This window comes from Mustelus asterias, chromosome 6 (assembly GCF_964213995.1).
Source record: "Mustelus asterias chromosome 6, sMusAst1.hap1.1, whole genome shotgun sequence".
Classification (NCBI taxonomy): domain Eukaryota; kingdom Metazoa; phylum Chordata; class Chondrichthyes; order Carcharhiniformes; family Triakidae; genus Mustelus; species Mustelus asterias.
In genome coordinates, this window is record NC_135806.1 from 34,435,838 (window position 1) to 34,458,573 (window position 22,736).

General features: G+C 43.3%; 1 protein-coding gene across 2 annotated transcripts in view; it reads left to right on the forward strand.

The window, feature by feature from the left end:
* The first annotated feature begins 2,244 nt into the window (after positions 1 to 2,244).
* The window catches only part of psip1a (PC4 and SFRS1 interacting protein 1a), a 78,110-nt gene continuing 57,618 nt past the window's right edge, over positions 2,245 to 22,736 (forward strand). For both annotated transcript variants that reach the window (XM_078214158.1, XM_078214159.1), the window contains exons 1-4: positions 2,245 to 2,561; positions 7,401 to 7,477; positions 11,889 to 12,027; positions 12,438 to 12,572. In XM_078214158.1, the coding sequence (XP_078070284.1) occupies positions 2,490 to 2,561; positions 7,401 to 7,477; positions 11,889 to 12,027; positions 12,438 to 12,572 (423 nt within the window). In that variant the 5' untranslated portion in view covers positions 2,245 to 2,489. The remainder of the gene's footprint in view (positions 2,562 to 7,400; positions 7,478 to 11,888; positions 12,028 to 12,437; positions 12,573 to 22,736) is intronic.

Sequence of the window (22,736 nt, forward strand, 5' to 3'; positions counted from 1 at the left end):
TCCTCGTGTCTGCGTGGGTTTCCTCCGGGTGCTCTGGTTTCCTCCCACAGTCCAAAGATGTGCGGGTTAGGTTGATTGGCCAGATTAAAAATTGCCCCTTAGAGTCCTGGGATGTGTAGGTTAGAGGGATTAGCGGGTAAATATGTGGGGGTAGGGCCTGGGTGGGATTGTGGTCGGTGCAGACTCGATGGGCCGAATGGCCTCCTTCTGCACTGTAGGGTTTCTATGATCTATGATAGTGTTTCCTCACATCATTCTCCCATTCGATCGTTTGGTTAAATAAAGTCACGTCTTCAACATCAATACACTGTATTTTTAGTCTTTGTATTCGCTTTAATAGCTATACATAGCTTCGAGAGAAACCCCCATATACACTAACCCCAACTCTGAATCTCAGAGTTGGGATTCAGACTCCATATCCTTGCTATCAGAAAAACCACTCATTTCCACGTCACCCATCTGGGTTCCTATTCCAGTCCAACTCCTGCTCAAATCCTCATCTGTGTTTTTGTATCGAGCTGGCCAGCCTGCCATTTTACACCTTCTAAAAATAAGTTTATCCAAAACTCTGCTCGACATATCCTACTCACACCACGTTCCTACTCACACCACATTCCTACTCACACCACGTTCCTACTCACACCACGTTCCTACTCACACCACGTTCCATTCATCCATCACCTAGTATTCGCTGACCTATCTTGACTCCTGTTTAATAAATGATTCAATCTTAAAATTCCCATCATTATATCCAAATTCCTTTATAGCTTAAGCACGCCCCACCACCCCCCCCATCCCCCATATTTCTGTAATCTTCTCCAATCCTGAAGATCACTGAATTCCTTTAACTTTGGTCTTTTGTGCATCCCCATTTCCTTTGCCCACTATTGACAGCCTTCAGCTGTTTAGGTCCGAAGATCTGGAATTCTGTTCCTAAACCTCTCCACCTTTTTTCTTTAAGGCCATACTTAAAAACTGTCTCCTTTACCAACCTTTAAAGATGATTTTATATTGTGCTTTTCACAACTTCAGAGCATCCCAATTAAGTACTACAGAAGTGCAGTCAATGTTGTAATGTAAAAAATTCAGTCAATTACCTCAAAGCAAGGTCTTACAAACATCACTGATAGTGGCCAGATATTTTGTTTGTGGTGTTGGTTTATGGATAAATACTGAGAACTCCCATGTTCTTCTTTCCAGTATTGCTATGGGATTTTTTTTACGTAAGAGGGCAGGCTGAGCATTGACTTAACATCTCTGGTGAAGTGTCAGCAAGATTTATTCACCCTCTTAATATTTCTTGACTCAATTTTAACTTTTGTCTTATTACGTTCCTAAAAAAAACACCTGGACATTTCACTATATAAATGCAGATTGTTGTTGTTTCCAACTTGGAAAGAAGGCAATTTTATAAAGGCTGCAAGTCAATAAATGTTATAGAAAATGTAAATCCAGAATGTTATTTTAAGCTGGAGAAGACACAAGATAAAAATAGTTAAAGGTAACAAGATTAATGTCAGTATTTTTTTCTTGAAGTGGAAGGTGAACATAACTTAGAATATACTTCCCAAATTAGTATTAGGATTGGGACAGAAATTTCCTGCAGTTAGATGAAAAATAAATGCTGCAAAAGAGTCTTAATATGGGCCAAATTATTTTCATAATTGGTCATTATCTTGAGAAATGTAGTCCATTAATGCAAAATTCCAAACCAGGAGCACCTGTAATGGATGCAAAAAAAAAGGGCGGCACAGTAATTAGCACTACTGCCTCATTGATACCCAGCTTGGGTGAGTGTGTGGAGCTTGCACATTCTCCCTGTGTCTGTTTGTTCCGGTTTCCTTCCATACGCCAAGGATGTGCGGGTTAGCTGGATTGGCTATGCTAAATTGTCCCTTAGTGTCAGGAGGACTAGCTAGAATGAATGTATGGGGATAGGGCCTGGGTGGGATTGTGGTCGGTGTAGACTCAATGGGCCCAATGGCCTCTTTCTGCACTGTAGGATTCTATGATTCTATGCATTCTTTAAAATTTTATATGATGGGAGTACTGTCAGGATAGGGTGAGAGACAGGATTTAAAAAAAAGTCACGGTAGAAAATCTTTCCTCAGCTCTTAACACTTTTTTAAAAAAATGTGCACATTCTTAACCATGTTTGATAATGTCTTTCCTCAAAGAAATCCACTAACCGGCAATGATGCGTGGCCAGTATTACCCCTGCTTTGCGTGGTGCAGTCGCTACGGGACAGCGCGGGAGAAAGAGCGAGAGCTGCAGCTACGTGCGCGCACTCCTGGTTGGAACGTTCCCCGGGCAGAGCGCGCGCGCGCGAATAGAACGTTCCCCGGGCAGAGTACGCGCTTTATTCTCTCCTGCAGCCGCGAGCAAAAAGCAAAGGCGGCAGCAGTGCTAAGAAGTGAGTGAGGCCTCTCGCTGCATTTGTGAAGGTTGGCGGCGCGTCTCCATTCTCTTGTCCCATCTCAAAGAGGCTATGACTCGCGAATATAAAGCCGGGGAGTTGATTTTCGCCAAGATGAAGGGTTACCCTCACTGGCCAGCTAGGGTGAGTGATGCATGGGGTGGAGGAGGACAAGAAAGCCAAATGCAACTCCAGGCTGGCGGCCTCTGTCATTGTGGTGTTGCACCGTTCAAAAACATTTATTTTTGCTGAATTGCCGGGTTTCTAAATAATCTTTTATTCGAGCCTCAAAATGCATGCTCAGAAAACACCTCTGAAAAAAGAGAACGAGTCTTTATTTGTGGGAGTTACTGACTTTTTAAAGGCAGTTTCACAGTGCATGTTCACGCTTACAGAATATCACGGTGTCGTTGAAGAAGGAGGCGGGGTGCTGGAATAAATGGATACCTCGATTTGCACGTGGAGTCTTGTTAACTTGCTATACTACAGATTAAAATTGAATTTTGTAGCTGCTGTTCACATTTTACAAAATGGTCAGTTGTGTATTTCGGGCAGGAACCACACTGCCAAAGCAATCTTTCTTATTCATATAATAAACCCTTCTTTGCTCAGTGTTCCTTTTGTATGCTTCCTGTAGCTTGTGTTGTAAAGCATCGAGGCCCTCTGTCATTTGATCCACCTATTCTTGTCTCAGTAGTGTCCAATTAATCGAAACTCTACCTGTCGTGTTAATACTTATGGTACCACAACTGATGTGTAACACTGAAAAATGTTGGTTTGATTCCATACTTAAATATTTGAAAACCTTTGGAAGTTAGCATCTCAAATAATACTGACAAACGGTCCTATTGAAGGACATATGCTGGATCAGTGAATGTAGATACATCCCAGTAAAACAGTTTTGAGAATTGAAAGGACAATGAAAAATCAAATATTATGGATTGATCTTGTTTTGTGATGTGGATTAAAGAGTGAGAAAGTAATCTGCACTCGAGGCTAATTCTCTTCCAATGGGGCAGGTCTGAGAATTCCCGGTTGAGCTGCCTAACCTCCAAAACAACAGGTCTCCTTTCTCACATAACATTACTTTTACTTTGTACTATCTACTGTGTAATCTTACTGTCCCAAAGTTTCTTAGACCAGGGCCCGTTTGATCTTTCTAGAGTTTTTATGTAGGGACTCGATGTACTAAACTTGGAACTACACCATGCTGGTGTTTATGCTCCACTTGAGTACACCCATCTTTTCTTATCTAAACATATCTTCATAACCATACCGCCCCCCTCATGTTTGTCTGGTTTATATACACCTATACGATTCACTTTAATCACTCACTGCGGTGTTGCTTTTGACATTCTTATAGCAATATTTGGATGAAGAAGTTTCCTCTGAACTGCATATTGTATTTCTTGGTGACTTGATGGCCTCTAGTTATGCTATTTTCCACAAGAGTAAAACAGTCTCTTTGCATCCACTCTTGTTAAAGACCTCTCTATAAGATCACTACTCGACCTCCTTTTTCAAGAGACCACACATTTCTGACATGTTTGTAAATCTTCTCTGCAGTCTATCCAGTACCCTATATCCTTTTATAACATGCTGCCCAGACATGCATAAGGTTCAATACACAATTAGTATAACTTGCTTATTTTTTAAATCCCTAAAGCTTAGTGCTTGGTTTGGTTTTTTTTTCAAACAAAAAAATGTCCTTACTAACTGATGCAACTTTCAGCCATTAATGCACCTGTATTCTCAGGTTCCTCTGTTCTTCAACCCACCCAGACTTGTACCCTGCAAGTAATAAGTGACTTCCACCAAAATATACCACCTCACACCTACCAGTGCAGAACATTACCTGCTAATTAATTGCGCATTCTACAAAACTCCCTCTTTTTTGCTCTAGTGCCACCAATTTATAAATCCAGCAGCTGTTCTGAATGAGATTGAGGTTTACTGCTAAATTCGGAGGCATTTTATATTATACGTCTACAAAAAAATTAAACTGCGATTTCTGAAATTCATCTCTCAATATGCCCCTTGCAGCCAATAGAAGAAATGTTCATTGTTATTCTGGATTGGATTTGAATCATGGTCTCAAGAGGTGTAGTATCTAACCTATCGGAGAACTCATTTTGACAGCTCCTCCTAAAGCTGTGATATCCACCAACCTCTAAGTTGTGCATCATCCTGACTTTGACATGTATCACTATTCCTTTTTTTTATTCATTTACGATGTAGACACTGCTGGTTAGACCAGCATTTATTGCTCATCTAGTTGACTTTCAGAATCATAGAACCCTAGGCCCGTCGAGCCTGCGCCGGCAACAATCCCACCCAGGCCCTATTCCCGTAACCCCACGTATTTGCCCTACTGGTCCCCCTTGACTCTAAGAGGCCAGTCAGCATAACCCGCACATCTTTGGGCTGTGGGAGGAAACCGGAGCACCGAGGAGCATTGGAATTTAGAAGAATGAGGGGGATCTTATAGAAACATAAAATTATGAAGGGAATAGATCAGATAGAAGCACGGAGGTTGTTTCCACTGGCAGGTGAAACCAGAACCAAGGGGCATAGCCTCAAAATAAGAGGGAGCAGATTTAGGACTGAGTTGAGGAGGAACTTCTGCACCCAAAGGGTTGTGAATCTGTGGAATTCCCTGCCCAGTGAAGTAGTTAAGACTACCTCATTAAATATTTTTTAAGGCAAAGATAGATAGATTTTTGAACAGTAAAGGAATTAAGGGTTATGGTGAGGAGGCCGGTAAGTAGAGCTGGGTCCACGAAAAGATCAGCCATGATATTGAATGGCGGAGCAGGCTCGAGGTGCTAAATAGCTCCTGCCACTCCTCCTCATAATTCTTATGTTCTTATTAAACCCACGCAGACACCGTCCATACGGACAGTACCCTGAGGCCTGAAATAAACGTGGGTCCCTGGTGCTGTGAGGCAGCAGTGCTAACCACTACCTGTGGTGGTGAGCTGCCTTCTTGAACTGCTGCAGTCTATGTGATGTAGCTACACTCACAGTGCTGTTCAGGAGGGTGTTCCAGGATTTTGACCCAGCACCACTGAAGAATCAGCAATATATTTCCAAGTCAGGATGGTGGGTGGCTTAGTGGGGAACTTCCAGATAGTGACATTCCCAGTTATCTGTTGTTGTTGTCCTTCTAGATGGTAATGGTCATGGATTTGGAAGGTGCTGCCTAAGGAACCTTGGTGCATCTTGTAGATAGTACACACGGCTGCCACTTTATGTTAGTGGTGAAGGGATTGAATGTGGATGGGTGCTTTGTCCTGGATTGTGTCGAGCTTCTTGAGTGTTGTTGGAGCTGCACTCATCCAGGCAAGTGGGGAGTATTCCACCACACTACTGACTTGTGTCTTGTAGATGGTGGACAGACCTTGGGGAGTCAGGAGATGAGTTACTCGCCTCAGGATTCCTAGCCTTTGATCTGCTCTGGTAGTGACTGGTCTGGTTAAGTAACCCCCAGGATGTTGATAGTGGGGGGGATTCAGCAATGATAATGCCATTGAATGTCGGGGCAATGGTTAGATTCTCTCTTGTTGGAGATGGTCATTCCCCGGCGCAAATGTTAGTTCTCACTTGTCAGCCTAAGCCTGAAGACTGTTCAGATCTTGCTGCATTTGGATGTGGACTGCTTTAGTATCTAAGGAGTCGTGAATGGTACTGAACACTAGTCATTGGCAACGTCCACATTTCTGACCTTATGATGGAAGGAAGGTCATTGAAGCAGCTGAAGATGGTTGGACCTCAGACAGTACTCTGAGGAACTCCTACAGTGATGTCCTGGAGCTGAGATGATTGACCTCAGACCTTCACAACCATCTTCTTTTTTGCCAGGTATGACTCCAACCAGCGGTGGACTTTCCCCTTTATTCCCATTGACTCCAGTTTGCTGGGACTCCTTGATGGCATACTCAATCAATTGCTGCCTGATGTCAAGGGCAATCACGCTCACATCACCTTTATGGTTATTAGGTAAAAATCCTGAAACTCTATTCAACAGGAGAGAGGGGTGCTGGCCTAGTGGTATTATCGCCAGACTATTAATCCAGAAACTCAGCTAATGTTCTGGGGACACGAGTTTGAATCCTGCCACAGTAGCCGTGGAATTTGAATTCAATAAAAAATATCTGGAATTAAGAATCTGCTGATGACCATGGAAACATTATCAATTGTCGGAAAAACCCATCTGGTTTACTAATGTCCTTTAGGGAAGGAAATCTGCCATCCTTAGCTGGTCTGGCCTACATGTGACTCCAGACCTACAACAATGTGGTTGACTGTCAACTGCCCTCAGGCAACTAGGGATGGGCAATAAATGTTGGCTAGCCAGCGACATCCATGTCCTATGAATGAAATAAAAAAAACGTTATGAGCACACCTCCCCATGGATTGTACCAGTTCAAGAATTATGCCCCACCAACACCAGAATTGCAGCTAGGATTGACAATAAATGTTGGTCTGGTTGGTGATGTCTATACCCCAGAAATTATTCTTTTTAAGTTCATAAGATGTTTTAACACTTCCACATACATTCCTCTGTCTGCTGGGTTGTTCCACCTGTTCTGGATATGGAGTTGACAGCAATAAAGGAATTTCCTCTGGCTGCAATCGAAGTCCAGAAATCTAAAGTTAACCTTTTGTTCTGCCTTGTTTCAGGAACAGGAAATCAATTCCTTGTAGATTGAATGGAGTTGTGCTGGAAAGCTTTGAGAACTAATAGTGGCAAATGTCAACTCCATACTATATCCAGTTAGAATCAGGCCTAAACAGAGTTGACGTTTTGAGTCCATTAGAAGTACAGATGCTGCCAGATCTGTTGAGTTTTTCCAGAATTCTCTGTTCTTGTTAGTTAAGTTACATCAATCTTTCAAGCAATGCTTTGTAGCAAAGTACTATTATCACTGGTGTTTCACAGCTTGTGATCTGATGACTAAAGGAAATGTCTTTTTGTTTCAGATTGATGATTTTGCTGATGGAGCAGTAAAATCTTCAACAAATAAATATCCCATTTTCTTCTTTGGAACTCATGAGACGTAAGTAGTGACTTTTGGCACTCCATTACAGAAATGGTTCTGAGATCTTAACTGTCTGTCAGGCCAGAGTTCACATTTGTCTACAAGATTATGAAAGGCATGGACAGAGTGGATAGTCAGAAGCTTTTTCCCAGGGTGGAAGAGTCAATTACTAGGGGGCACAGGGGTAAGGTGCGATGGGCAAGGTTTAAAGGAGATGTACGAGGCAGATATTTTACACAGAGAGTGGTGGGTGCCTGGAACTTGTTGCCGGGGGAGGTAGTGGAAGTGGATACGGTAGTGACTTTTAAGGGGCATCTTGACAAATACATGAATAGGATGGGAATAGAGGGATATGGCCTCCGGAAGGGCAGGGGTTTTTAGTTAAGTCGGGCAGCATGGTCGGTGCAGGCTTGGAGGGCCGAAGGGCCTGTTCCTGTGCTATAATTTTCTTTGTTCTTTGTGTATCCATTTTAAAGGGAAATAACTAATATCACACCTGGATTGTTAGGCTGCTGACTTCCATAAAACCAAATGCTTTATATGTCAGCCGTCACTCAATGATAGCATTCTGGCCTTTGAGTCAGAAGGTTGTGGACTCAAGTCCTATACCAGAGATTTGAGTACACAATCAAGGCTGATGCTTCGCACCTGTTGGTGCTGTCTTTCAGATGAAGCATCAAACTGAGGTCCTAACTGCCCTCAAGTGGAACTCTGTTCTCACGAAAGACACTATATTAATGGAGGTCCTCTTTCATAGAATCCCTACAATACAGAAGGAGGCCATTCAGCCCATTGAGCCTGCACAAACCCACCCAGGCCCTATCCCCGTAATCCCATGTATTTACCCTGCTAATCCTGCTGCCACTAAGGGGCAGTTTAGCATGGCCAATCAACCTAACCCGCACATGTTTGAATTGTGGGAGGAAACCGGAGCACCCGGAGGAAACACACACAGACACGGGGCGAATGTGTAAATTCCATACACACAGTCACCCAAGCTGGGAATTGAACTTGGGTTCCTGGCGCTGTGAGACAGCAGTGCTAACCACTGTGACACCCATTCTGTGCCTTTCTTCCAAAATGGATTAAAAATTCTTTATGCACTCTTAGAACATAAGAACATAAGAAATAGGAGCAGGAGTAGGCCATCTAGCCCCTCGAGCCTGCCCCGCCATTCAACAAGATCATGGCTGATCTGACGTGGATCAGTACCACTTACACGCCTGATCCCCATAACCCTTAATTCCCTTACCGATCAGGAATCTATCCATCCGCGCTTTAAACATATTCAGCGAGGTAGCCTCCACCACCTCAGTGGGCAGAGAATTCCAGAGATTCACCACCCTCTGGGAGAAGAAGTTCCTCCTCAACTCTGTCTTAAACCGACCCCCCTTTATTTTGAGGCTGTGTCCTCTAGTTTTAACTTCCCTACTAAGTGGAAAGAATCTCTCCGCCTCCACCCTATCCAGCCCCCGCATTATCTTATAAGTCTCCATAAGATCCCCCCTCATCCTTCTAAACTCCAACGAGTACAAACCCAATCTCCTCAGCCTCTCCTCATAATCCAAACCCCTCATCTCCGGTATCAACCTGGTGAACCTTCTCTGCACTCCCTCCAATGCCAATATATCCTTCCTCATATAAGGGGACCAATACTGCACACAGTATTCCAGCTGCGGCCTCACCAATGCCCTGTACAGGTGCATCAAGACATCCCTGCTTTTATATTCTATCCCCCTCGCGATATCGGCCAACATCCCATTTGCCTTCTTGATCACCTGTTGTACCTGCAGACTGGGCTTTTGCGTCTCATGCACAAGGACCCCCAGGTCCCTTTGCACGGTAGCATGTTTTAATTTGTTTCCATTGAGATAGTAATCCCATTTGTTATTATTTCCTCCAAAGTGGATAACCTCGCATTTATCAACGTTATACTCCATTTGCCATATCCTCGCCCACTCACTCAGCCTGTCCAAATGTCTCTGCAGATCTTCTCCGTCCTCCACACGATTCACTTGAGTAGGTTAGTTGTTTAGTTTGTTATTGCCTTGTTGCAGTAAAGTTAGTATGAAATTTTCCTGCTAATCACTTTTTGGCATTTATTTTGGCATTTATTAAATGCTTTAGAAGCATTTATTAAATGCTTTATAAATTTATTTTGGCATTTATTAAATGCTTTAGAAGCATTTAATAAATGGTAGCCACTGCTCTGAAATGAGGAGATTTGCAGAGTTCCAATGAGCTGGTAAATAAATAAATTTCATTAATATAGTGCCTTTCAGGACACTCCAAATGCTTTACAGTCAATGAAGTATTGTTAAAGTGTATTTACTGTTGTAATATTGGGAAACATGGCAGTAATTCAATAATGATTAGCTTGTTGTTGGTTGAGGGGGTAGTACAAAGAAAATTACAGCACAGGAACAGGCCCTTCGGCCCTCCAAGCCTGCACCGACCATGCTGCCAAACTTAACTAAAACCCCCTACCCTTCCGGGGACCATATCCCTCTATTCCCATACCATTCATGTACTTGTCAAGACGCTCCATAAAAGTCACTACCGTATCCGCTTCCACTACCTCCCCCGGCAACGAGTTCCAGGCACCCATCACTCTCTGTGTAAAACATCTGCCTCGTACATCTCCTTTAAACCTTGCCCCTCGCACCTTAAACCTGTGCCCCCTAGTAATTGACTCTTCCACCCTGGGAAAAAGCTTCTGATTATCCACTCTGTCCATGCCTCTCATAATCTTGTAGACTTCTATCAGATCTCCCCTCAACCTCCGTCGCTCCAGTGAGAACAAACCACGTTTCTCCAACCTCTCTCATAGCTAATGCCCTCCATACCAGGCAACACCTGGCAAATCTTTTCTGTACCCTCTCCAAACCCTCCACATCCTTCTGGTAGTGTGGCGACCAGAATTGAACACTATATTCCAAGTGCGGCCTAAGGTTCTATAAAGCTGCAACATGACTTGCCAATTTTTAAACTCAATACCCTGGTCGATGAAGGCAAGCATGCCGTATGCCTTCTTGACTACTTTCTCCACCATCATTGCCACTTTCAGTGACCTGTGTACCTGTACACCCAGATCCCTTTGCCTATCCATACTTCTAAGGGTTCTGCCATTTACTGTATATTTCCTATCTGTATTAGACCTTCCAAAATGCATTACCTTACATTTGTCTGGATTAAGCTCCATCTGCCATCTCTCCGCCCAAGTCTCCAACTGATCTATATCCTGCTGTATCCTCTGATGGTCCTCATCGCTATCTGCAAATCCACCAACCTTTGTGTCGTCTGCAAACTTACTAATCAATCCAGTTACGTTTTCCTCCAAATCATTTATATATATTACAAACAGCAAAGGTCCCAGCACTGATCCCTGAGGAACACCACTTGTCACAGCCCTCCATTCAGAAACACATCCTTCCATTGCTACCCTCTGTCTTCTTTGATCGAGCCAGTTTTGTATCCACCTTGCCAGCTCACTTCTGATCCCATGCAACTTCACCTTCTGCACCAGTCTGCCATGAGGGACCTTATGATGTGGAGATGCCGGCATTGTAGAAACTTGATGTCTATGTCGATATGCGCGATCTTCTTGGAGATCCTCTCCACTTGGAACCAGCAGTTTGTGGTGTCGATGGTAGTCATGATGCGGAGATGCCGGCGTTTGAGGGGATGAGGGACCTTGTCAAAGGCCTTACTGAAGTCCATGTAGACAACATCCACTGCCATACCTTCGTCAATCATCTTCGTCACTTCCTCGAAAAACTCGATCAAGTTCGTGAGACACGACCTCCCCTTCACAAAACCATGTTGCCTCTCACTAATACGTCCACTTATTTCCAACTGGGAATAAATCCTGTCTCGAAGAATCCTCTCCAATAATTTCCCTACCACTGACGTAAGGCTCACCGGCCTGTAATTACCTGGATTATTCTTGCTACCCTTCTTAAACAAAAGAACAACAAAGGAAGTCCTGTGCTCTTCTTTAAATAGCACTGTTTGATCTTATGTCCACTTGAAAGGGCAGATCCAACCTAAAATTAATGTCCCATCTGAAAGACCATAGCTTTGATAGGTGTGAAATGTCAGTCAATCTCTCGTGTGATAAAGGCGGGAGTGGATTACTACCTTCTGACCCCAAGATAAGTGTGCTACTGATGAGCCACAGCTGACACTTTGTATTTTTTAAATAAAATTAGAAAAAAGATGTGTGAGTGGAAATGTAATAGTTATCTACAGTTGCCTTCCTATTTATGAATTTTATGTTGTACCGTTTTCTGTAACATAGGGTAGTTTTGCCAGTTACATAAGGGTCTAGTGCTTGAACCCTCTCCGCTGAAATTTGTACTGAAAGATATAGCTCTAACCTAGGAAATGTCGAAGCTGAGCATATTTTAATTTTTCAATAACTTTGCAGTGCCTATTTGGGTCCACGAGACATTTATCCATATGAAGAAAACAAGGAGAAATATGGGAAGCCCAACAAACGAAAGGGTTTCAACGAAGGATTGTGGGAAGTTGAAAATAATCCTACTGTCAAATTTCTAGGACAGCAGGTGAGTTCAGCAATTAATTGGTGCAAAACATAAAAGCAAGTAACAGAAAGTAAGCATGAGGCTCGCTGTATTCAAAATACACCATTGAGTTGCTGCATAAGAAAATGGAGGGGGATTTGTCCTCCATTTCCAAATGTAACAAGGTTGGCTGAGCATTAATTATCATGGTGTAACTGATGAGGCAAAACAAAATTCTTGTCTGTTTTACAAATGACTTTAAAATTTCAGCTCAAATCAAATACATTTTATCTACAGCACTAGCTTATAGAAGCATAGAGTGGTTACACCACAGAAGGAAGCTATTGGGCTCACCGATTCCATGATTAGAAATGCATTACATCTGGTGGGTTGGTGATTGAGTTGTTCCTGTGATACGTGTTAACCATTTACAGTATTTGGGTACTTTTTAGGGTTCTAATAAACGAGCTCGCAAGTTGTCAACTGACAAAGATGCTGAAGAGGGGAAGGAAACAGGTGGTTCAAATCTGGGAAAAGAGGAGTCTGATGCTGCCAGTTCACCAGAGTTCGACAAGCATAGTGACGAAGTAAGTAATATATATCATCAAATGACCATTGTGCATGACACCCTGCACTTAACAAATATAAATTAAAGAACACAGTGTTTGGTGTTATGTTTTTACTATCCTTTGCCTGGTTTACCATCTTTTTTAGCTGTGTTTTAGGTTACTCATGCAGGTAAGACCTAACTCATGGTTGTCTGGATGTTTTCACTTCTCCTAATATCCATCAGAGTAACTTGATTTATCTGGTGGCAGTAACATAGTAAAACAGTCAGGGTAATCAGACAAAAAAAATGACACCAAGCCAAATAAGGTTCTTAAAGGTGATAACAGGAAAAAATTAATGGAAGCACTTTCAGTGGATGAGACCAAAATGACTGAACACTGACAGGAAGAAACATGAAACCATAGAATAATACAGCACCAAAGGAGGATATTGGTCCATCAAGCCTAGAGCGTGCTCTTTGAATGAGCTAACCATTAGTATTATGAGATGCTCTTTCCTCATAGCCCTGAAATTTCTTCCCATTCAACTATGTATTTAATTTCCCTTTGAAAGTTGTTCAACTAGCCTTACAGGCAGTGTATTCCAGATTGTAACAACTTGTGTGTAATGTGCATGTGTACATATATAGAAAACTAGCCCCCCTTTTGCCAATAACTGTAGACCTGCTACTGGAAACGATTTCCCCTTAAGCTTCAGGTTCTGGAGGGGAACCCCAGTTTCTTTAGGATCACCCACTAACTTGCGTGGTGAATCTTTCATATCATTCCAGTAAATTTCTGCATCATCTCTGAGCTTTAACACCTTCCTAAACTGTGGTGCCCAGAATTGGACAGAGTGCTCCACACAGAGTAATCAGTCACTTATGAAGGTTTAGTACAACTTCCGTGACCTTTAAGCCTCTATTATAAAGCCAAGAATCCTTGCTTGCTTGCTTTTAATAGCCTTCTCAACCTGTCCTTCACAGCCAAACATTTGTGTGGATATATTCCTTTAGGTGTCTGTTCCTGCATTATTCCGTTTATATTGCCATCCCTCAAGGCATCACGCTATGCCACAATTTTGTTTCATCTGTTATATGTGTGTGTACGTTTCACCAGTTAATGTCCTCACGTCTGTTGGTATCCACCATGTTATTTGCCACATTTCCAAGTTTTATGTTATCTACAAACTTTTAAATTATGCCTTGTATATCCAAGTTTGGATCATCAATAATATCAAATAGAGCAGCAGCTCTAATACTGACCACTGGATATACTTTCCTGCGCTCTGGAAAAACAACCGTTCACTATTTTCTGATCCTTAACCAATTACATATCCACACTGCCACTGATGCTTTCATTCCATGGGCTTCACTTTTGCTAACGGGTCATTTTATTAAGTGCCTTTTTGAAAATCCATATATACAACACAAACTTTCAAAGAATTTTCAAGTTAGGCAAACATAGTTTGCCTTTAACAAATCCATATAATCTGTTAATTATTAACCTGTAATTTTCCCAATAGCATTATCATGGATTCTTGTCTCTGCAAGTTCTCATTTACCAGGTTTTATCCTCTCCCCTTTTTGAACAAGGGTCTAACATTTGCAGTCCTCTAATATGAAAAATATAGCTAGAGCTATATGTGTTGGAAGCCAGTGAAGTTATGATGGAGGAAGAATTTGAACATAAGTTGGCATGGAGCTGTGGAAGGGTTCCAACAAAGCCAGGACTTTGAATTTAGTGTGAGACCAGGATTCAGAAGAGGCTACAGGTGCAGTTTGGTGAAAAAAAAAGATCTGAAACAGAAAGTGGGCAATGGAAATTTTGACATGTTAGAGTTTGTAAGGGAGGAATTCGGGCTGTTGAGAGAAAGCTGTATGGCAGATGAGTCTTGAAATAATCTTGATAGTTTATTATATAATTAACCTGACCTCTGACCCCCACTCTGGATTAGAATGAGATCCATTGGTCCTATAGTATTATGATCTTTACTGCGAACTAGTGATTTCTCTGGTATATTTTAAAACTATTACAGATTAACAAACAGTGAACCCTCCAATATCCAAGTTCCAGTTGTCTGTCCTCTGAGTAATCCAGCAGACAAAGAAAGTTACAGCACAGGAACAGGCCCTTTGGCCCTCCAAGCCTGCACCGATCATGCTGCCCGACTTAACTAAAACCCTCTACCCTTCCGGGGACCATATCCCTCTATTCCCATCTCATTCATGTACTTGTCCTTAAAAGTCACTACCGTATCCGCTTCCATTACCTCCCCCGGCAACAAGTTCCAGGCACCCACTACTCTCTGTGTAAAAAATCTGCCTCGTACATCTCCTTTAAACCTTGCCCCTCGCACCTTAAACCTGTGCCCCCTAGTAATTGACTCTTCCACCCTGGGAAAAAGCTTCTGATTATCCACACTGTTCATGTCTCTCATAATCTTGTAGACTTCTATCAGGTCTCCCCTCAACCTCCGTCGCTCCAGTGACAACAAGTTTCTCCAATCTCTCCTCATAGCTAATGCCCTCCATACCAGGCAACATCCTGGCAAATCTTTTCTGTACCCTCTCCAAAGCCTCCACATCCTTCCAGTAGTGTGGCGACCAGAACTGAACACTATATTCTAAGTGCGGCCTGTCTAAGGTTCTATAAAGCTGCAACATGACTTGCCAATTTTTAAACTCAATACCCCGGCCGATGAAGGCAAGCATGCCATATGCCTTCTTGACTACCTTCTCCACCTGCATTGCCACTTTCAGTGACCTGTGTACCTGTACACCCAGATCACTTTGCCGTTCAATACTCTGAAGGGTTCTGCCATTTACTGTATATTTCCTATCTGTATTAGACCTTCCAAAATGCATTATCTCACATTTGTCTGGATTAAACTCCATCTGCCATCTCTTCGCCCAAGTCCCCAACTGATCTATATCCTGCTGTATCCTCTGATGGTCCTCATCGCTATCCGCAAATCCATCAACCTTTGTGTCGTCCGACACTTTGGGAAAGTTCAAATGCAGATTCCATTACTAAACTGCCCAGATTTAGACTAAAATGTCAGTACCTAGCAGGGATCTCTTTTAATTTATTAGTTAGTTGGATGTTGGTGTCGCTAGCTTGGCTGGCATATATTGTTTAACTTGGTTACCCTGAAAGAGCGATGGTGACTCTTTTTTGAGTTATCCTTTGTTGCAGTTTGATATAACTATGAAAGGTGACTTCATAGTAGAACTGAAATTGAGAAGGGAATCATTGCCAATCTAACTATGCGAGACCCCTTGGGGATGAGCAACCATAACATGATAGAACTTTTTTATCAAGATGGAGAATGAAGTAGTTGATTCAGAGACTAGGGTGCTGAATCTTCATAAAGGAAACTGAGGATATGAGGCGTGATTTGGCGTTGATAGATTGGGGAGAGTTACTTAAATGGATGACAGTGGATAGACAATGGCAAACATTCAAGGAACGCATGGGGAAACTGCAGCAATTGTTTATTCCTGTCTGGCATAAAAGCAAAATGGGTAAGAGGGCCAATCCATGGTTTACAAAGGAATTTAGAGAGAGTATCTGATCCAAGGAAGAAGCATACAGATTAGCCAAGAAAAATAATAGGTCTGAGGATTGGGAGCAGTTTAGGATTCAGCAAAGAAGGACCATGGGATTGATTAAGAAGGGGAAAATATAGTACGAATGTAAGCTTGCAGGAACCATAAAGACTGACACTGAGAGTTTCCATAGATACGTAAAGAGAAAGAGGTTGATGAAGACAAGTGTACGTCCCTTACAGACAAAAATGGGGGAATGTATAATAGGGGACAAAGAAATGGCTCGGCAACTGAATACACATTTTGGTTCTGTCTTCACAAAAGAGGACACAAATCAGATACCAGAAATGCTGGAGAATGCAAGATTTAGTGAGGGGGAAGAACTGAGGGAGATCAATATTAGTAGAGAAATGGTGCTGGGAAAATTGATGGGATTGAAGGCAGATGAATCCCCAGGGCCTGATAATCTACACCCCAGAGTACTTAAGGAAGTGGCTCTAGAAATAGTGGGATGCATTGATGGTCATCTTCCACGATTCTATAGACTCTGGAACAGTCCCTGCAGATTGGAGGGTAGCTAATGTCACTGCAATATTCAAAAAGGGAGGTAGAGAGAAAACGGAATTATAGACCAGTATGCCTAACATCGGTAGTGGGGAAAATTCTCAAATCCATTATCAAGGACTTTATAGCGGAGCATTTATCAAGAGTGACAAGTGAGGAAATCGTGCTTGACTGTGATTAAAGCACATGGGATTGGAGGAAGTGTATTGAGATGGATAGAAAACTGGTTGGCAGAGAAGAAACAAAGAGTAGGAATTAATGAGTGCTTTTCAAATTGGTAGGCAGTAACTAGTGGGGTGCCACAGAGATTGGTGCAGGGACCCCAGCTATTCACAATATACATTAATGATTTGGATGAGGGAACAAAATGTAACATCTCAAAGTTTGCAGATGATACCAAGTTAGGTGGGACAAGGCTACAGAGATCCTTCAGTGTGATCTGGACAAGTTGGGTGAGTGGGCAAATCAAGAGCAGATGCAGTATTTGGATGAAAGTGAGGTTATTCACTTTGGAGGTAAAAACGAAAAGGCAGATTACTACCTGAATGACTGTAAATTGGGAGAGGGAAGTGTGCAGCATCACCTGGGTGTCCTTGTGCACCAGTCGCTGAAGTTAAGCATGCAGGTGCAGCAGGCGGTAAAGAAGACAAATGGTATGTTGGCCTTCATTGCGAGAGGTTTTGAGTACAGGAGCATGATGTGTTGTTGCAATTATACAGCGCTTTGGTGAGGCCACACCTAGAGTATTGTGTGCAGTTTTGGTCTCCTTTTCTAAGGATGTTCTTGCTCTCGAGGGAGTGCAGCGAAGGTTTACCAGGCTGATTCCGGGGATGGTGGGATTGATGTATGAGGAGAGATTGACTAGGTTACGATAGTTTTCGCTGGAGTTCAGACGAATGAAGGGGGGATCTCATAGAGACTTATAAAACTCTTAACAGGACTAGACAGGGTAGATGCAGGAAGGATGTTCCCGATGGTTCCGGACACCCCTACCAGAGGTCACAGTCTGAGGATACAGGGTAGACCATTTAGGACAGAGATGGGGAGATGTTTCTTCACCCAATGGTGAGCCTGTGGAATTCATTACCTCAGGAAGTAGTTGATGCCAAATCATTGAATGTATTCAAGAGGCGGCTGGATATAGCACTTGGGGCGAATGGGATCAAAGGTTATGGGGAGAAAGCAGGATTAGGCTATTGAGTTGGACGATCAGCCATGATCGTGATGAATGGCGGAGCAGGCTCGAAGGGCCGAATGGCCTCTTCCTGCTCGTATCTTCTATGTTTCTAAGAACACATCATCCAGACTGGTTAAGGGCAGCAGGTCTTTTTAAAAGACATGAGTGAGTTAGCTGCATTTTTATGATACTTTGACCTTCAAGCAGTTCGATTATCAGAATTTTATTTCTAGGTTTTATTTCTAGGGGAACCTACGAGGGGACGAGTTACCTTAGATCTGGTAATGTGTAACGAGACAGGTAGAATTAAGGATCTTCTTGTGAAGGACCCTCTTGGGTCGAGTGATCACAATATGGTCGAATTTCTGGTGCAGATGGAGGGGGAGAAAGTAGGGTCCCAAACCAAGGTCCTCTGCTTGAACAGAGGGGAGTACGATAGGATGAGGGCTGAATTGGCTAGGGTGGACTGGGCGAGCAGACTGGTAGGTAGGACAGCTGAGGAACAATGGAGGATTTTTAAGGAGATCTTTTTCAGTACTCAGCAAAATTATATTCCGGTGATAAAGGAGGACTGTAAGAAAAGGGATAATCAGCCGTGGATAACGAAGGAAATAAAGGAGAGTATTAAATTAAAGACTGATGCGTACAGAGTGGCCAAAAATAGTGGAGACTTAGAAGATTGGGAAAGCTTTAAAAAAACAACAAAGAATGACTTAAGAAAGCGATAAAGGAAGGAAAGATAGATTATGAAACTAAACTAGCTCTAAACATAAAAAATAATAGTAAACGTTTTTACAAATATATAAAAAGGAATAGAGTGGCTGGAGTGAATGTTGGACCCTTGGAGGACGAGAGGGGGGATTTAATAGTGGAAAACGAGGAAATGGCTGAGACTTTAAATAGGTTTTTTGTGTCGGTCTTCACGGTGGGAGACACAAATAGTTTACCGAATGTTAACGATCGAGTGTTGGTAGGAGGAGAGGTACTCAATACAATTATTGTTACTAGAGAGGCAGTGCTTGGTAGACTAACGGGACTGAAGGTGGACAAGTCCCCGGGCCCGGATGGAATGCATCCCAGGGTACTGAAAGAAATGTCAGAGGTAATAGCGGATGCATTACAAGGTTCAGATGGCTCGATTGAGGGTTACAAGTTAGCAAGGAATGAGCTGAAAAAGGGGCTTAGGAGAGCTAGGAGGGGACACGAGAAGTCCTTGGCGGGTCGGATCAAGGAAAACCCCAAGGCTTTTTACTCTTATGTGAGGAATAAAAGAATGACCAGGGTGAGGTTAGGGCAGGTCAAGGACAGTAGTGGGAACTTGTGTATGGAGTCAGTAGAGATAGGCGAGGTGATGAATGAATACTTTTCTTCAGTGTTCACCAAGGAGAGGGGCCATGTTTTTGAGGAAGAGAAGGTGTTACAGGCTAATAGGCTGGAGGAAATAGATGTTCGGAGGGAGGATGTCCTGGCAGTTTTGAATAAACTGAAGGTCGATAAGTCCCCTGGGCCTGATGAAATATATCCTAGGATTCTTTGGGAGGCAAGGGATGAGATTGCAGAGCCTTTGGCTTTGATCTTTGGGTCCTCGCTGTCCACGGGGATGGTGCCAGAAGACTGGAGAATGGCGAATGTTGTTCCTCTGTTTAAGAAAGGGAATAGAAATGACCCTGGTAATTATAGACCGGTTAGTCTTACTTCGGTGGTTGGTAAATTGATGGAAAAGGTCCTTAGGGATGGGATTTACGACCATTTAGAAAGATGCAGCTTAATCCGGGATAGTCAGCACGGATTCGTGAAGGGCAAGTCGTGCCTCACAAATTTGATAGAATTTTTTGAGGAGGTAACTAAGTGTGTTGATGAAGGTAGGGCAGTTGATGTCATATACATGGATTTTAGTAAGGCGTTTGATAAGGTCCCCCATGGTCGGCTTATGATGAAAGTGAGGAGGTGTGGGATAGAGGGAAAGTTGGCCGATTGGGTAGGTAACTGGCTGTCTGATCGAAGACAGGGTGGTGGTGGATGGAAAATTTTCGGATTGGAGGCAGGTTGCTAGCGGAGTGCCGCAGGGATCAGTGCTTGGTCCTCTGCTCTTTGTGATTTTTATTAATGACTTAGAGGAGGGGGCTGAAGGGTGGATCAGTAAATTTGCTGATGACACCAAGATTGGTGGAGTAGTGGATGAGGTGGAGGGCTGTTGTAGGCTGCAAAGAGACATAGATAGGATGCAAAGCTGGGCTGAAAAATGGCAAATGGAGTTTAACCCTGATAAATGTGAGGTGATTCATTTTGGTAGGACTAATTTAAATGTGGATTACAGGGTCAAAGGTAGGGTTCTGAAGACTGTGGAGGAACAGAGAGATCTTGGGTTTCATATCCACAGATCTCTAAAGGTTGCCACTCAAGTGGATAGAGCTGTGAAGAAGGCCTATAGTGTGTTAGCTTTTATTAACAGGGGGTTGGAGTTTAAGAGCCGTGGGGTTATGCTGCAACTGTACAGGACCTTGGTGAGACCACATTTGGAATATTGTGTGCAGTTCTGGTCACCTCACTATAAGAAGGATGTGGAAGCGCTGGAAAGAGTGCAGAGGAGATTTACCAGGATGCTGCCTGGTTTGGAGGGTAGGTCTTATGAGGAAAGGTTGAGGGAGCTAGGGCTGTTCTCTCTGGAGCGGAGGAGGCTGAGGGGAGACTTAGTAGAGGTTTATAAAATGATGAAGGGGATAGATAGAGTGAACGTTCAAAGACTATTTCCTCGGGTAGATGGAGCTATTACAAGGGGGCATAACTATAGGGTTCGTGGTGGGAGATACAGGAAGGATATCAGAGGTAGGTTCTTCACGCAGAGAGTGGTTGGGGTGTGGAATGGACTGCCTGCAGTGATAGTGGAGTCAGACACTTTGGGAACATTTGAGCGGTTATTGGATAGGCACATGGAGCACACCAGGATGATAGGGAGTGGGATAGCTTGATCTTGGTTTCAGATAAAGCTCGGCACAACATCGTGGGCCGAAGGGCCTGTTCTGTGCTGTACTGTTCTATGTGCTATGTTAGTGGTTATTTATCAAAATTCACTGGACTCTGGGGTAGTGCCAGCTGATTGGAAGACGGCTACTGTTACGCCGCTGTTTAAAAAAGGAAGTAGACAAAAGGCTGGTAACTATAGGCCGGTTAGCTTAACGTCTGTAGTTGGGAAAATGCTGGAATCCATCATTAAAGAAGAAATAGCAGGCCATCTGGATAAGAATGGTTCGATCAAGCAGATGCAGCATGGATTCATGAGAGGAAAGTCGTGTTTGGCGAACTTACTAGATTTTTATGAAGATGTGACTAGTGCGGTTGACGGAGGGGAACCGGTAGATGTGGTGTTTTTGGATTTCCAAAAGGCATTCGATAAGGTGCCTCACAAAAGGTTGCTGCAGAAGATTGGGCCACGCCGAGTTGGGGGTAGGGTGTTAGCGTGGATTGGGGATTGGCTTTTCCAACAGGAAGCAGAGAGTTGGAATAAATGGGTGCTTTTCTGGTTGGCAGATGGTGACTAGTGGCGTGCCGCAGGGATCGGTACTGGGGCCTCAACTGTTTACTATTTACATAGATGATCTGGAGGAGGGGACTGAGTGTAGGGTAACAAAGTTTGCTGACGACACGAAGATAAGTGGGAAAGTGAATTGCGTGGAGGAAGCGGAAGGTCTGCAGAGAGATTTGAATATTCTGAGTGAGTGGGCGAGGATCTGGCAGATGGAGTAAAACGTTGGCAAGTGCGAGGTTATTCACTTTGGAAGAAATAATGGCAAATTGGATTATTATTTAAATGGAAAAAAATTACAACATGCTACTGTGCAAAGGGACCTGGGGGTCCTTGTGCATGAGTTGTAAAAACTCAGTCTGCAAGTACAACAGGTGATCAAGAAGGCAAATGGGATGTTGCCATTTGTCGCGAGGGGGATAGAATATAAAAGCAGAGAAGTCTTGCTGCATCTGTACAAGGCATTGGTGAGGCCGCAGCTGGAATACAGTGTGCAGTTTTGGTCCCCTTACTTGCGAAAGGATATATTGGCCTTGGAGGGAGTGCAGAGAAGGTTCACCAGGTTGATACCAGAGATGAGGGGTGTAGATTATGAGGAGAGATTGAGCAGATTAGGTTTGTACTCGTTGGAGTTTAGAAGGCTGAGTGGTGATCTTATAGAGGCATATAAGATAATGAAGGGGCCGGATAGGGTAGAAGTGGAGAGATTCTTTCCACTTAGAAGGGAAACCAGAACTAGAGGGCACAGCCTCTAAATAAAGGGGGGTCAGTTTAGGACAGAGTTGAGGTGGAACTTCTTCTCTCAGAGGGTGGTGAATCTCTGGAATTCTCTGCCCACTGAAGTGGTGGAGGCTACCTCGTTGAATGTTCACGGATAGGTGGATTTCTGATTGGTAGAGGAATTAAGGGTTATGGGGAGCAGGCGGGTAAGTGGAACTGATTCACTTCAGATCAGCCATGATCTTATTGAATGGCGGGGCAGGCTCGAGGGGCTAGATGGCCTACTCCTGCTCCTATTTCTTATGTTCTCAAACTAAATTCAGATTCTAAGATTGCCACAGTAGGATGTAAATCTGCATTCTCTCGATTTATTCACCGAGATCTCTGGATTACCAACACTATCACATTCCTCTATTTTTTCATATGATAGTCTCCAGTGATTATGTTTCATTCCTGTGTAACTTTAATGTCTTGGTAGTTCCACAAGAAATAGATTAATATGCCAAACTAACCTCTGATTTGTTCACTCAGTTACAAAATAAAGTTGGGCCTCTGTGTCCCTGCAGTGAGGCTTGTAGCATTTAAGTGAGCCATGGGCGGCACGGTAGCACAGTGGTTAGCACTGCTGCTTCACAGCTCCAGGGACGTGGGTTCGATTCCCGACTTGG